The 16,691-nt window shown below is 46.4% G+C and overlaps 1 protein-coding gene across 10 annotated transcripts; it reads left to right on the forward strand.

Annotated features, from left to right (window-relative positions):
* The first annotated feature begins 2,866 nt into the window (after positions 1-2,866).
* Positions 2,867-8,544, forward strand: LOC122372634 (oocyte zinc finger protein XlCOF6-like). Of its 10 annotated transcripts, none has more exons than XM_043350087.1 (5): positions 3,735-3,783; positions 4,466-4,714; positions 5,076-5,457; positions 6,449-6,601; positions 6,884-8,544. In XM_043350087.1, exons 3-5 carry the CDS (start codon positions 5,140-5,142, stop codon positions 8,114-8,116), a joined length of 1,704 nt encoding a protein of 567 aa, XP_043206022.1. In that variant the 5' UTR covers positions 3,735-3,783; positions 4,466-4,714; positions 5,076-5,139; the 3' UTR covers positions 8,117-8,544. The 10 variants fall into 10 exon arrangements, with proteins under 10 accessions (XP_043206030.1, XP_043206029.1, XP_043206026.1 ...); XM_043350093.1 differs by having other exon boundaries at positions 4,594-4,718; XM_043350090.1 differs by having other exon boundaries at positions 3,746-3,783; positions 4,466-4,718.
* The last annotated feature ends 8,147 nt before the right edge of the window (positions 8,545-16,691 follow it).

Here is a 16,691-nt window from a genome sequence, read left to right on the forward strand (position 1 = left end):
TCTACAGGGTACGGGGACTAAAATTAACGTTTAAAGTGACCTTGACCTTGACCTACGACCTTGACCTCGGATTTTTTTTCGAATGTGCTACTGCTTCTCGATAAGACGAACACAGTGGTGGCCGAAATTTTCAAATCGGACCATAAACAAAGATTCTACAGGGTACGGGGACTAAAATTAACGTTTAAAGTGACCTTGACCTTGACCTATGACCTTGACCTCGGATTTTTTCAAATGTGCTACTGCTTCTCGATGAAACGAACACAGTGGTGGCGGAAATTTTCAAATCGGACCATAAACAAAGATTCTACAGGGTACGGGGACTAAAATTAACGTTTAAAGTGACCTTGACCTTGACCTATGACCTAGACCTCGGATTTTTTCAAATGTGCTACTGCTTCTCGATGAGACGAACACAGTGGTGGCCGAAATTTTCAAATCGGACCATAAACAAAGATTCTACAGGGTACGGGGACTGAAATTAACGTTTTAAAGTGACCTTGACCTTGACCTATGACCTTGACCTCGGATTTTTTCAAATGTGCTACTGCTTCTCGATGAGACGAACACAGTGGTGGCCGAAATTTTTAAATCGGACCATAAACAAAGATTCTACAGGGTACGGGGACTAAAATTAACGTTTAAAGTGACCTTGACCTTGACCTATGACATTGACCTCGGATTTTTTCGAATGTGCTACAGCTTCTTGATGAGACGAACACAGTGGTGGCCGAAATTTTCCGATAGCTCCAAAAATGAAGATTTTATAGGGTACGGCGATTTTCAAAGTTACCTTGACCTTGACCTATGACCTTGACCTCGGATTTTTTTTAATGTGCTACTGCTTCTCGATGAGACGAACACAGTGGTGGCCGAAATTTTTAAATCGGACCATAAACAAAGATTCTACAGGGTACGGGGACTAAAATTAACGTTTAAAGTGACCTTGACCTTGACCTATGACCTTGACCTCGGATTTTTTCGAAGGTGCTACTGCTTCTTCATGAGACGAACACAGTGGTGGCCGAAATTTTCCGATAGCTCCAAAAATGAAGATTTTATAGGGTACGGCGATTTTTAAAGTGACCTTGACCTTGACCTATGACGTTGACCTCGGATTTTTTCGAATGTACTACTGCTTCTCGATAAAACGAACACAGTGGTGGCCGAAATTTTCAAATCGGACCATAAACAAAGATTCTACAGGGTACGGGGACTAAAATTAACGTTTAAAGTGACCTTGACCTTGACCTATGACCTTGACCTCGGATTTTTTCGAATGTGCTACTGCTTCTCGATGAGACGAACACAGTGGTGGCCGAAATTTTCCGATAGCTCCAAAAATGAAGATTTTATAGGGTACGGCGATATTTAAAGTTACCTTGACCTTGACCTATGACCTTGACCTCGGATTTTTTTTCGAATGTGCTACTGCTTCTCGATGAGACGAACACAGTGGTGGCCGAAATTTCAAATCGGACCATAAACAAAGATTCTACAGGGTACGGGGACTAAAATTAACGTTTAAAGTGACCTTGACCTTGACCTATGACCTTGACCTCGGATTTTTTCAAATGTGCTACTGCTTCTCGATGAGACGAACACAGTGGTGGCCGAAATTTTCAAATCGGACCATAAACAAAGATTCTACAGGGTACGGGGACTAAAATTAACGTTTAAAGTGACCTTGACCTTGACCTACGACCTTGACCTCGGATTTTTTCAAATGTGCTACTGCTTCTCGATAAGACGAACACAGTGGTGGCCGAAATTTTCAAATCGGACCATAAACAAAGATTCTACAGGGTACGGGGACTAAAATTAACGTTTAAAGTGACCTTGACCTTGACCTATGACCTTGACCTCGGATTTTTTCGAATGTGCTACTGCTTCTCGATGAGACGAACACAGTGGTGGCCGAAATTTTCAAATCGGACCATAAACAAAGATTCTACAGGGTACGGGGACTAAAATTAACGTTTAAAGTGACCTTGACCTTGACCTATGACCTTGACCTCGGATTTTTTCGAATGTGCTACTGCTTCTCGATGAAACGAACACAGTGGTGGCGGAAATTTTCAAATCGGACCATAAACAAAGATTCTACAGGGTACGGGGACTAAAATTAACGTTTAAAGTGACCTTGACCTTGACCTATGACCTTGACCTCGGATTTTTTCGAATGTGCTACTGCTTCTTGATGAGACGAACACAGTGGTGGCCGAAATTTTCAAATCGGACCATAAACAAAGATTCTACAGGGTACGGGGACTAAAATTAACGTTTAAAGTGACCTTGACCTTGACCTATGACCTTGACCTCGGATTTTTTCGAATATGCTACTGCTTCTCGATGAGACGAACACAGTGGTGGCCGAAATTTTTAAATCGGACCATAAACAAAGATTCTACAGGGTACGGGGACTAAAATTAACGTTTAAAGTGACCTTGACCTTGACCTATGACCTTGACCTCGGATTTTTTCGAATGTGCTACTGCTTCTCGATGAGACGAACACAGTGGTGGCCGAAATTTTCCGATAGCTCCAAAAATGAAGGTTTTATAGGGTACGGCGATTTTTAAAGTGACCTTGACCTTGACCTATGACCTTGACCTCGGATTTTTTTGAATGTGCTACTGCTTCTCGATGAGACGAACACACTGGTGGTCGAATTTTTCAAATCGGACCATAAACAAAGATTCTACAGGGTACGCAGTATTTTGACCTCTCAAGGTCAAACGGTTTGACCTAGGAAAAAAAGGTCACCATTTTCGAACTCAGCGTGCCATGGGCTATCTGTATGCCAATTTTGAGCGAAATCATTACTCGAATTTGAATCCGAATACGAATACGACGCTAACTTTATGGACATCTAGTAAACAAACGTCAGCGGCGAGTTCTGGCGCAGTTAAGCACGGATTGCGGATTACGTTTGTATAATATGGGCGATTTGAATTGAATTATTTTATCTCAAAATAGGCATGAAAATAAATTCAATTGCCTCCCTGAATTGCTCAAACTTCTAATGCCCACATCGTAAGTCTCATTCATCTGTGTCCAGGGTTGCCAGACTTGGCGATATGTCGCCAATTTGGCGAATTTTGAAAGTCATTGGCGATAGAAGCACGGCGTTTGGCGATAGGCGATAAAACGTCAAATATTGGCGAATTTCCAGAGTTCACCTCTAAATCACCGAATATTATTTTAAAAAATGAACAAAACAAAGCAAAAAACATCGTTACGAAATATTTCGTAATCTGATTAACTTAACCTTCCAACGTTTCATATTACGCACTCAAATATAAAATGTTCCTGATGAAAATATCTTCTTGATTGAATATGAGAATGTATGTAGATGTTATGTAAATGAATATGAGAAACGAGATAGGTAAATCGTGAACTTGGAAACGAATCGTGAACACGGTTACACCTACGCCAACTTGCGCTGCTATACTCTGTTCCGTTTCAAGCTTGCAGCCGAAGTGCCCTGTTGAAAGCAGTGCATGATTTCTGTATACATATATAGCTCTTTTACATTTTAAGACGCAAATTCTTGAGCGGAGGAGCGATCTGCCGAAGAAACTCCGACTGCAAACTTGATATGGAACAGACTATACGTATGCTTATACAGTGCATCCTACTTGGCGAATTTTGGCGAAATTCGAGGGGCGAATTTGGCGATAAGGACCATTCTGGATCTGGCAACCCTGTCTGTGTCCTGTGAGCATTGTTTTGTGGAAGGTTTGTGTGCCCCCCGCTGACCGCTCTCGATGGGGCTTTGCTGTGCTTTTACCATTATGGACACGAAAATGCTTTATTTCTCAGCCTGAAGCTGCCCCTTAGTTTTTCAGCCACATATAAAATAACGGATGATGTGTAAAGCAATACTGATGTCCGATACCAGCAAGCCCAACTGAACTGACATTTTAATTTTGAAATAATTGTGAATAGTTTATAGTAGTGCCCTGAACTACCCGTTTCATAAAATGCCTGTGTCAATGGCCAGCATTTTCGTTAATTGTGTGTCCAAAGATATCCAAACCAGCCATTTGTCCAAAGCTGTTTGATAACTACACAATGATTAACACGACTCAAAACTCATTTCATTTACATTTAATGTTCTTTTACCAGTCCAAAAGTGTTAATTGATGACCAAGCTTTCTATTGACCAATCAATGCTATTTACCAATGCAATGCAATCATGATTACTTTTTAAAATACTAAGGTGTAGTAAGTGATTTTCCAATGTCCAAAGCAGCCTGCTTGTCTTCGTTCAAATTCCAAACCCCGAATTTGATATTGGACAAAATCAGAATTCTGAAGGTCACGGTTTTGATTAGCACCACTAGTAAGAAGATCAACAACACATTTTGATCATTGATGACCTGTTGCAATGTTACCTATAGATATGATATTAGCATGCACATGTACTGAAAGTGACTGACGGATCCACTGATTGCTCCAGGGAGCATTTGGGCCTATTATCTCCCCTGATCAGGAAAGTGCCTGATATAGAAAATTTAGGTTTTGGGAACAAAATACACAAACTAAACAGCTAATTTCAAATTAAGGAAAATTGGTAAATTTGTACAGCAGCTCATAAAGATTAGAATCTAAGGAGTCTTGGGAACTTGTAAAATCTTTTAAGATCATATGACCCCTTCCCCTGCAACCTGCAGCATCCAAGACTGCTTTTCTGGACCTGGTACTTGATGTAGGTAATTAATCTAATAGGTACCCAGAATCTGTACCTGGGCTGGTACCATGGTCAAATTGAAGTTTGAATTGAAATGTCAGGTTGGTGTACTTGAAGGGAGTTTTTACATCTAGAAGTTTTGTTGTGTTATTAGTTAGAGTTTCATTACAAAAGTCAGGAATGATGCCCTAATCTTCATTAGAAATCTGGAAGCAAATTAAATTATCAATCTTAAATAATTTTAATGCCTTACCTAACCTCTTGACCCCTTCTGGTCTGGCTTAACTTAACTGAGTTATAAGTAGGTAACTGACAGCACTGGCCAGGCCAGCAGTGGCTGACATGACTGCGGATAATGTTTTTCTCATCCCTGTTACAGCCAGGCAGCTCTTAGCCTCATCAGGGTGCATCTCCTGTGACAACAACACCTGCGGCTGTTTGAAATGGCCAGCCTCCAGTCTGTCACACCACATGACCCGTCAGAGGTTCTGACAGCTTCAGAGAGGGTCTCAGATGCCATGTCAATGTCAGAACAAGGCTCGGCGTGTGAGGTGTGCGCGGCAGAGGTGGCCGAGGCGTCTGCTGGTGATGAGGCGGCCTGCCGCGCTGCAGCCGCCCTGTTCGGTGCCGACAGCGCGCCCTCGTGGCTGTGCTGCGCGTGTGTGGAGCTGCTGCGGGCCATCGACGGCCACCGCCGGGAGCTGGAGACGGCGCAGCGGCTGTTCTGGCGCCGCCACCGGCAGGGCGCTCAGAAGAGACAGGTTAGTGTGCCGTGTCGGGTGCTGTACGTCAGGCTAGAATCTAGATACAAAGTTTAATGTACAAATTGAGTCGAGCTTCGCCCAGCTAAATGAACGTCGTGTTCATAGGTATTGCGACTTGCTTAGATTATATTCAAAGTTTTTTATATAAAGGTTGATTACGGAGCGAGCGAAGCGAGCGTAGTCTTTCCTTAGATTAACGGAAATTTCTGAGTATGAGCGGCCGGCCGGCCGGCCGGCCGGCCGTGGTCACGCTTTTGCGAGGCTTATATCTCAGCAACCACTTGACCGATTTACATGCGGTAATTTTTGTAGGGTAGCTTCATTCCTTTTACCAAGTATTGCACTGTTCCCGATGCATGTGGGTGACCCCTTATGCACGTGCCACGTGCAAAACGAAGAGGTGTCACTTTTGCAATTGTTGCAATATCTCGGTAACTACTGGGCCGATTGCGCTGAGAGTTGGCATGTAGGTAGGCACCCACTAGGCAATGCATATCCATGTGCCAGAGTTGGGGTGCTGCTGCACGTGCGCACGTGCAGGGGTCGTTTCCAGATCTCGAGAACGGCTGGACCGATTGCGCTCAAATTTGGTACACGGTTACGGAACAGTTAGTAGGGTGCCGTGCACAAGTCAGTTGGGACCCATTTTGCACGTGCGCACGTGCAGGGTGCCACTTCCAGATCTCGAGAACGGCTGGGCCGATTGTGCTCAAATTTGGCACATCGCTAGAGACCGGTTAGTAGGGTGCCGTGCACAAGTCAGTTGGAGGTACCCCTCGAAATTTCGCACGTGCTAGGCTCACCCTCTCGCTCGCTCCGTTAGTCGCCCCAAAAGGCGTTATACTGGTGTGTAAATTGCAAAATTGTCTCTGTGTTCAGCATATGTTCTCTTTCTTTTGTTTGCTTTTGCATTGTTTTCTTCTGTCATTTGTAATCCCTAAAGCTCGTTATTGATTAAAAGTTAATGCCATGATGTGCTTTGTCCCAGTCTGTTGGCCTCAATATGGAGTTAACCAGTCACAAAGTGAACGGGGCCAACGCGGCGCTCTCAGATGACGAGCTGGACTCCAAAAACGATAAATGTGCCGTCAGTCCTCCACACGGTGAAAAAGAAGAGAACACGGTGGAGGAAATCTCTGAGGTTGGTTGTCCTCAATCATTGTTCTTATTAATCCCGATGCACGCCCGATGCTCTCCTTGCTCTTTCATAATAGCTTGCAGCTTTTCAATGTGTCTGAACACACGTTATACTGATAAGTCGGTTTGAAATTAAAATGGAATTAGTACAGAGTGTGCTCCTCTTAGTCTGAATGACCGCCGCATCAACCCGTCAGTTAATGTTATTGACCTTTTGTCGACACAGGTTTACCATACCCTATGTGACCGACGCATTTTCACCCCTAATGGCCCATTTTTCTCGCAGACTGTGCCTGCCTCGGACGACGAGGCGACCGGCAGCACCACGGCTGACGACCCCTCCATCCGCCGCTCGGGGTCCTCCGGCAAACAATGTACCACCTGTGGCAAGGAGTTTCGCACGTGGCGCGCGCTCGACGGCCACATCAACTCTCACACGGGCGCGCGGCCGTACGCGTGCTCACACTGTGACCGGCGCTTCTCGTCCCGTCCTGCGCTGCGCCAACACCAGGGTATCCACTTTAACAAGTGGGCGTGCGAGCTGTGCGGCAAGGTTTACAGCACGGAACCGGCGCTCTCCACTCACCGCAGCTACGTGCACTTCCCGGAGCGTCTGAAAACCATCACCTGTCCCGTCTGCGGTAAGGAGTTTCTCGGTCAGAAACGCTACAATAAACACTCGCTCACGCACTCAGCCGGCGCGGGACGCTTCACCTGCCCGGAGGAGGGCTGCAATAGTTCGTTTAAGACCCGCAATGCGCTCAATGTACACATCTATAAGCACCAGGGCAAGCGGTTCGCGTGCGACCAGTGCCCGGCTATGTTCTCGTCCAAGGCGTCCATGCAGCAGCACATGGTGCGTCACGGCGCAGTGGAGGCTCGTTTCCCGTGTCCACACTGTCCGCGGCGGTTCATCTATAACTCGATCCTGCGCTGTCACCTGGCGTCCGCGCACAGCGCCGAGCGAGACTGCGTGTGCGAGGTGTGTGGTGCCACGTTCACGTGCAACTCGGCGTTGAACGCTCACAAACTGTCGCACCAGGAGGAGAGGCCGCACGTGTGTGCCACGTGCGGCGCCGCCTTCAAGAGGAAGCAGATCTTGGAGAGGCATGTGCGATTCGTTCACAACAGGGAGGTCGCAGCGAGGTGTGAGCATTGCGACAAGGGCTTCCCGACGCAGCACAAGCTGAAGGTTCACATGCGCTCGCACACAGGCGAGCGACCGTTTTCGTGTCCTCTCTGTGAGAAGCGGTTCTCGCAGAGGTCGCACGTGCGCTCACACATGCAGCTGCACGTGGAGTTACGGCCGACGGACGGGTCGGAGGCGGTGGTTCCGGCGGTGCCGCTGTCTGCGCCCTGTCCTGTAGCGCCCCCTGCGCTGGAGGCCGGCCCGGCGGCGCCCCCTGCACTGGAGGTATTAGAGGTGGCGGCGCTGCTGCCGGTGACACCCGTTGAGCTCGTGTCGCCCGCATCACCTACTACCGGCCAGCTCCTCACACCACCGTCTACTCAGCAGTGAATGCTGACTGGTGTAGACATTTTTTATGATTGATCCCGGGTCAGTCATGTCATGTCATGTGGAAAATGTGCAGTCAATGAGCCTGTTACCCAGTTTTAATCTTTTCATACGCCTGGGCAGCTAATTCGTATTGATTGTTTATGATGATTTTAAGATGTTTTGTATATGATCGATGGCTGTGATTCTTCAAGGTCAAAATAATGTTTGGTGTGCGTTACGTTGTTTGCGTACGTTGGACACAAAGCGTAGTTGTTGACGCGTAATGGAAACCGTTTTATGGAACATTTGTTGCTTTTCATGATAAATTATATGTACTGAAGTGTTTGGTGTGATTTTTGCCCAACTACTTTCCTTTACAATAAGAAAAATGTTTGACCTTTTGGGGTCTACAAATATAGAATGCAAATGTACGTTTGTCTTACCCTAAAGCGGAGTATTTTATACCGGTGTGTAGAAACAGCTTTGAATAATCGATATAACTTGCTATGCACTGCTAATACCATTTAAAATGTTACTGGTGGTGGTGGTTTCGACCGCAATGGAAGTCAACCATCGTCCCTCTGTGCTGTTTATTTCGTTAAATGCAAGCCCGTGACTCGAGGAGATCCAGGCCCTGACTCAAACGGGATCCATTGCTCTGTCAAAGTCGACGCACAATAGTGACCACTTTTGTTAAGTTTTTTCGCTGATGGTTGTGAACTATGTGACTTATCGGACTAATCACCATCGGGAACATTGAATCATTGGAGAAATCAATACCGCATTGGCCTGGCAACTGGGGTGATAAGTTGCTGGTATCTTCTAAACAGGCATCAAGCGTTTGGTGAAAAGAATGCATTCCAGCAAATCTCTAACTCAATAGAGGCGGACGGGGTACTAGGTACTCAATACTAATCTCTCTCGTTTGGTTAGGACTGACGCATGGATATCAACGCAAAAGCTTGTTGTTGTTCTATTGTGAGTTGAAAACGACTATTACTCTGTAATTATTACCTACCAGACAGTGCGCGAACCCAATTTCTCCTTGATGAATTGGTTACCCTAGCTTCGGACATCGATTCCAAGTTTCTTCCTCAAGCTACCGTCTTAATCAATTTTGGCGTTGAATGTTGATAGTCATCAAATTTACAAGACAAGTTGTTCTTGGATAGCGATAAATAGGTATGTTCTAGCCAACTTTTCACATCTTCAAGATACCTTGCAAGACCAGCCCCATCCCGGTCGACAGGCTCTTGGAGAGACCGAGCCGTGTGACACCGTGCGAATACGTAATGCGTATACAGAACAATGGCCCGTTTCCTGGTTCCGTTTCCGCTCGTGGCGTGGACGTCTCCCCGGCAGCATCCCGCGGCCGACGGCTACCCTGTACCGTCTCTGCAGCGTCCGTTCCGCTCCGGGTCCTCTTCGGGTCAGGGTCGCTCTGAGTCGCACACCGCAGAGCGTCGCGTCGACCTGGCGGGAGCTCTTTCATCACCCATCCGCCCCTCCGGACCGACGGCAAACCCCGCTGCAGCGCACTGTGCGTGCGTATGGCGCTGCCGTTTTTCAGCGGGGGACACGTCCGATCTTTTGTCGGCGTCTGGGAGAGGAGATTGAGGCGTACGTCTGCTCCAAGGTCCGGTGATGGGGGGGGGGGGAGGGCGGACGTAACCGGAAATACGTGAGGCGACATCCCGACGGACGAGGGCTGGGCTGCGGGAACGGGCAGCGTTCAGCGTTAGCGTTCCGAGAAGTGTAACTGAGGAAAAGCCCATACGCAGCTTTCCCGATCTTTAGCTGGTTAATTGATGCGCTCGTGTTGGCAAGTGAATGCCTAAATACCTACCAGTACCTACCTATTTGTGGCGTAAAAGTAAACGTCAGTCGGCGTTTCGGATAGGTACAGTTTCAGGTGGCGATGGAACACTGTCTCAGAAGTCAGTTAGTTCAGCCAGAGTGGATATCAGTGAGCTGTTGCAGTAGCCAGTAGTTAGGACCGCCACAGCAGAAGCGCCCCTTCCCCATTTCGATGAGTGACCGCGGGGCACGCCGATATAGGTGCCTAATATGACGCCAATTTCTGATGAGCCAGTTGGTGCGATTTGTGAACAATATTTTTGTGGGCGGAAACCATTTTGCTCCATACCTAATTCATCATTTTCTGCATTTTGGTAAGCCTCTTCAAAGTTCAAACCATTGTCATTCAATTATGAGCCATCGAATATTAATTCGTAATCATCTAAATTTTCGTCCAAAATATGTCCAACTTGGGTCCATCGTTCGGTCAGCTATCATGCTTGTCCATCTAGGTATCCGTCAGAACTCAGAACTGTTACGGCGATGAGATAAGAATATGGCAGCTCCATGAATAAATGCAGCTGCCATATCTGCCCAACTGATGTAGGTACCTACTCTCCCGGGCCATTCCCGCTACATCCTGGCCAGTCCCATTTAGTGCCTTCTATCCTCTCACTGATGCCATCTTCCCAAGGTGACCGGCCCGACCCAATGTGACTCCTCCCGAGTGACTCCCACCCCGAGGTGACCTCAGGACTGTCCAAAACTCCCGCCACGCCGGGCTCCCCCATATGTCCTCCGTCGGGGAATCCTCTCCCAGTCCCCCTTAGTCCCCGCTGGTGTCTTCTGAGCGTTAAACACAGTCAAAGGTCGTCCGGGTCACGGCGACGGTGACCTCTCCCGGATGCCGAATATCTGATGGGATGTGAGACTTGTGAGAGACAAGGAGACTCCGAGACGCGGTGTGGGCGGTGACCTGGGGTGCTCCTCGTCATAGGCGGCGGAACGTGGAGGGCACCGGGGCACTGTGCCCCCCTTTGATTTTGGCATTTTAACATAAGCCCTATGGGCGTTGCATGGAAAGAATGGGACCAAAAGTCGGCAGTGCCCCCCCCCCCCCTTAATTGAAGGTGTTTCGCCTCTACTGCTCCTCGCTGTACCGCCATACAGACAGTGTAATGGGGCAGAACGGTCTTCCGGTTGTATCGGATTGAATCGGATCGGGTCAATCCGCTGATTTGGAGGCAGAATCGGGTCAGAGATGTGTCACACGATTAGTTGGATTCGGATCAGCTTGAGGGAGGATACATGTTGCATTCGTGCGAAGCCGAAGACGCTCACGCCCATGCTGTTACTTGCTGTTCTGTCACTATCGTGTAAAATGTGTGCCAGACGTGGCATCCGCCACGCATGTTTCATCAAGGGATCTGAGGGATATAACCACTTATAACCACTCAGCCACTTTGAATCCAATGCCTGCCAAGCCCAAAGTTCCGTCAGCATAACTCATCCCCAGTTATTCACCATACTTAATAAAAGAATGTCATATTTGATTTCATAGCACTCACTAGGTATTCTTCTATAAGTAGAAACTATCAATCAATGACTTAGCTAATCAATCTTGAATAGGCGAAGATAGGGGAACACCGCCCTTTTGGTAACACCGCCCACCCCGATATCAGAAATATAAAAAGGTCTATAGGGCGACAGCTGACTGTCTTTTGGCAGCGTAACGTCAACAGAAGCTAGCAGGTATGGGTATAGTGTACCGCATTGGTTTAGGTGATTTGCGAGAAATTACTATTTTGCGTTTCGTGAATACGTTTTATACTTTTTATAGCATAATAAGCAGAAGTAAACTTATCTTTTTTTGACAGACATAAGTCCTGAAGTAGCATTTTATGCCATAATTAGGACTCATCCAAGCATTAGGTACGTACTACGTGCTCCTGCTCGAGCGAATTTTTTTTTGTCGTGCTGCCATATTGAAGGATTTTTTAGAAAAATGCAGGCACTTGGGTAACACCGCCTACTTGGGAAATTTGGTATTTAATAGCACATTGTGACACCTAACCCAGGAGTGGCGCATTTCAAATAAAGAAAGAACGTTGTTGCTATGTTTTCTTTTGAGAGGATAATGAAAAATTTCGAGAAAATGAAATTTTGGGACCTGTCGTCTAGTTCTATAAATGAGTACTATATTGTACCAGGGATATATAATAAAATCGTTTCCACTGTATTTTATCAATATACTAAAACGCCTCAAAATTTACGATGACAAGAACAACTTAACCCTCGCCGGCACAGGGGGGGGGGTGATGCAACCCCCCCTAAGGTTTTTCGCGAATAATTCGCGTAAAAAGCGGCCGATCGCGACGAAACTTTCAGTACCCTCGCATTGATCAATTTTACACCTACGCTGAAAATTTCATGACCCTGACCCCAATGACCTTTGACCTGTGACCTCTTTTCTGTGACCATGTTTGGGCGAAATCGCGGTTCGGCGCATGTCGGCTCGCATTAGCCGCGCGTTTGCAAGCTTTTCGTGGTTTCAAACGTTCAAACATGTTATTTGATGTTGCTCCCATGCATTAGGGTTGGTGTCAAGGTCACCTGAAGGTCAGGTCAGGTCATTGACCTTTGGTGACCTCGGGTGACCTCGGTTCACTTTTTCGAGTTTTACATGTTTCTAGGCTAGTTTTTGGAGCTGAATTCGAATTTAGCAACCATTTGAACAGTTACAAAGTAGTTTTGGTGCCTTCGTAACAGGTTACGAAGCTGTCCGAGGCGGTTGACACGCATTACGAATACCCGTCACAACCCCTACCGGTTGACCTGACCTGACCTGACCCGACCTGGTCTAAATGCTTAAAGACATCATCGCTGATCAAAACTAATACGATATTTGTGAGCAGCACCCCGGAAAACCACAGCAGCCACACTTTACGACTTTCTAACAGGTCCCGATTTTCCCGGTTTTCGGGTCATTGACCTGACCTGGAAGGTCACCCGATGATCTAGGACCTTAAAATTGGGTATCATCGGCTTCGTCTCGTGACGGGCAACACGCTCGTTTTTTCCGCGAAGCTCTAGCTCGATCAGGGGCCAAACGCGAGGGGGGGGTCGTACCAACCCCCCCCCCCCCTTGTGCCGTCGAAGGACTCAAAATGGCCTGTGCCGGCGAGGGTTAATAGTCCAGCAATCTGCAAAATTTCGTTGCCTGCTGAGCTCGGGCGGTGTTACCCAACGGTCGGTGTTACCCCGAAACATGTAGACATTTACTAAATGTGGAATAATGCAATTATGAACGACGCTACAAGAAAATGTGTAGGGGGGGGGGGGGTCGGTTGGACCCCCCCTTGCCGTTTGGCCCCTGATTGAGCTAGAGCTTCGCGGAAAAAACGAGCGTGTTGCCCGTGACGAGAGAAAGCCGATGATACCCAATTTTAAGGTCCTATAGGTCATTGGTTGACCTTCCAGGTCAGGTCAATGACCCAAGGTCGGGAAAATCGGGACCTGTTAGAAAGTCGTAAAGTGTGGCTGCTAAGGGGGTTTTCGGGGTGCTGATCACGAATATCGTGTTAGTTTTGATCACAGATGACGTCTTTAAGCATTTAGACCAGGTCGGGTCAGGTCAGGTCAGGTCAACCAGTAGGTAGGCGTCGTGACGGGTATTCGTATTACGTGTCAACCGCCTCTGACAGCTTCGTAACATGTTACGAAGTCACCAAAACTACTTCGTAAATGTTCAAATGGTTGCTAAATTCGAATTCAGCTCCAGAAACTAGCCTAGAAACATGTAAAACTCGAAAAAGTAAACCGAGGTCACCAAAGGTCAATGACCTGACCTGACCTTCAGGTGACCTTGACACCCACCCTAATGCATGGGAGCAACATCAAATCACATGTTTGAACAGGGGCGACACTTTCCGAAAATTATTGGTAGGGCTCTAATGTAAATTTTTGCCAATTCAAAGCGATTCTTTCCACGCAACGCCATAGGCATAATGTTAAATTTCCAAAATTATTGGTAGGGCTCGGGCCCTACCATGCCTATACAAAACGACACCCATGTGTTTGAACGTTTGAAACCACGAAAAGCTTGCAAACGCGCGGCTAATGCGAGCCGACATATAGCGGAATCGCGGTTCCGGCCAAGCATGGTCTCGGAAAAGAGGTCACAGGTCAAAGGTCATTGGGGTCAGGGTCATAAAATGTTCAGGGTAGGTGTAAAATTGATCAATGTGAGGGTACTGAAAGTTTCGTCGCAATCGACCGCTTTTTACGCGAGTTATTCGCGAAAAACCATGGGGGGGGGGGGTTCATCCGACCCCCCTACACATGCGAGGGTTAAGCCAGAGGCTCTGGAAACCATGCAAATAGGTAGGATATGTTAAACGTAAAACGGTAAATAACTTAATGTCGGCCAGCAGTGTTTGTAGATAATCTTGCCGTCGTTCACTTCAGCGTGTTTTTCCTAAGCTTTTTGTTTACCTACTGCCTGTGCCAGCATAATTTCGTAACTGCAAAGCATAATGCATATAATCTGGCTTTGCGTTGGGAGTGGGACATGCACATTTCGACAGAATCTTTATTTTAAGCACCGTGCTGTACCTAAGCTACCCAGAAAGTAGGGAGATTTACGATCAGCTTGCACCATATAGTTGAATACTAAGTAATATCTAACTTTAAACCAACGTCTCATTAAAAAAACTAGTTTTGAATTAAAAAGTTATTTTATTTTATTGATAAATTTATATAGAATATAGTTATATTATTGAAAAGTAATTACATTTCTTAACGCTGAAACCCTTGTTTGCGGACTATAGGCAATTGGATTTATACGATTTTGCAATATTCTTAAGCATTCATGGATACACCTTTTTCCTTGAAGTTTTACTCAAACCTGAACAATCATCCAGTGCATCACGGCTCTCGTTGACGCCTGTGAATGTCTAAGGAGTTCGGAAAACATCCATGCCATCGAGCTCGTACGTAGCCTTGTCACCTAAATGTGTAGCAAGAAATGAATTCGGTGTCGGAGGGCAGGAAGTTCAGCATTCATCACTCTGTGACCGAACGCCTGTTGGATTGCATCACGCGCACAGGTACACAGGTCCCCGGTATCTTCCCATCGCTGTTTGCCTCCCACCTGTCCCTCCCCCTCCTCTGCCCTCCTCTGCCCCGGTGACGGAGCGGTCAGGTGGCTGACCCCGGCCCAGGAGGGCGCAGAGAACGCTGTCGCTGACCCGCACTGTCTCCGTCAGCGCCTGACGTACCGGCCAGCCCCGACAGAGAATGATTGCTCGCTGCGTGGGCTCCTCGAGACATGCCATCCGGGGAGACGCAGCGCACTACGCATAGGTCGGATTGATCGATTTGATCAGCAAATGCGCCTTTTCACTGTGGTCTTGCCTTTTCTGTATTGGCGGACAATTGGAGGGCAGAGTAGAAGAAAATTTAATCGAGTTATGTAATTCAAAAATATTTTCAGCTGCGTTTCAATTGGAAAAGAGATGTGACTAAGATGGGTTGTGCGCTTCAATCGACATGTTAAAGCTTGGATTATGCGTTGGTCTATGATGGATTGAAGATTTTTTAACAGATTACCGTTATGTAACAGTTGACCAAAGAAAGTGCGTATTTAATGCTTTTGTGCGTACATGGTATTCAGAGAAATGATGACGTCGCCACAATGCATAGTGCATTGAACTTGCAACTCCTATTTCAGGAATTCGTAATTTGTAATGTACATACAGGTAAAAAAGAAAATCTGACGTTTGGGTTTATATAAAAAACATTGGCAGTGCCAGTGCGTAAGGCTGAACATACCGGGTGGCCCAGAAAAAACGTTCCGAACTTTGGAGGCCTATATATCAAATTCGAGTACAAATAACGAGCCAAAATTTTCATCAAGTTTGCGTCATTTCTTTGCGCATTGGTATGCCAAATTATAACACTATACCATCATTTTCAAGCTGGCAATCTTGAGTTGAATTAAGCAAGACGTTTTTGCTTTTTTTGCCGATGTCAAACGATAGTGATGATTGGGTTAGACGTCTCATGTTATAAAAAAGAATAAAAAATAGAGCACGTGAATGAAACCAGCACCCAAGTTCTTATTTTATTTTTTTTGTCTCACTTATGTGCCAAATATTCAAATACTGAGCCAAAATGATGCTCATGGATGTCATTCGTTTCAACACCAAATCATGTTTCGAGCAGGAGTGGCACGGTGCATGGATTAGTGCTGATTACCCTCCTTTCAGTAGATCAAACAGTAAATCGACCGGATAAGGAAAACAAACTAAAGCAGACTGGTTCCTGTGCCAGAAGACCACAGAATAGCTTATGAAAAAACAACATTGCCAGCAGATGACAAAAAAAAAAAACTGGTTGAAAGCTACCTTTTCCCGGGAATGTCAGCCAGGAAAGCATTTGAGCCACAAGATGGCTAGAAAACTGGAAACTTCTTCCGATGCCACTGGCACAGAGCCATCATGGTTGCCTGAGGGAATGTGTCATCCTGAGACCCGAACCATCAATGAGACTAGCTGCAGAAGTCATGGCTCTAGGCCGCGGTGCCGCGGGGTGAAAGTGACCCGTTCACTCACATTTTTAGTAAACATCGGAGCAAAAAAGTAATTTTTACATGACATGCTTGAAACACGAACCGTTTAAACAGTAGTTTACCGAACACCATGAAAATCATACCATTTACTGAAAATGTGTGCCGCATTGACTATTCGAAGTTTCAATGTTGTATCTTTATCACTTTCTGAGAAATATTGATTTAAAG

Source organism: Amphibalanus amphitrite, unplaced genomic scaffold (assembly GCF_019059575.1).
Source record: "Amphibalanus amphitrite isolate SeventyFive unplaced genomic scaffold, NRLGWU_Aamphi_draft 001379F_arrow, whole genome shotgun sequence".
Classification (NCBI taxonomy): domain Eukaryota; kingdom Metazoa; phylum Arthropoda; class Thecostraca; order Balanomorpha; family Balanidae; genus Amphibalanus; species Amphibalanus amphitrite.

What these genes read in the sequence shown, in the direction of transcription:
- LOC122372634 (XM_043350095.1), top strand. Translation starts at nt 5,140, where the DNA reads ATGGCCAGCCTCCAGTCTGTCACACCACATGACCCGTCAGAGGTTCTG. An exon ending in AGGGCGCTCAGAAGAGACAG is followed by an intron (nt 5,458 to 6,448) that starts GTTAGTGTGCCG and finishes GCTTTGTCCCAG; the next exon opens with TCTGTTGGCCTCAATATGGA. An exon ending in CGGTGGAGGAAATCTCTGAG is followed by an intron (nt 6,602 to 6,883) that starts GTTGGTTGTCCT and finishes TTTTTCTCGCAG; the next exon opens with ACTGTGCCTGCCTCGGACGA.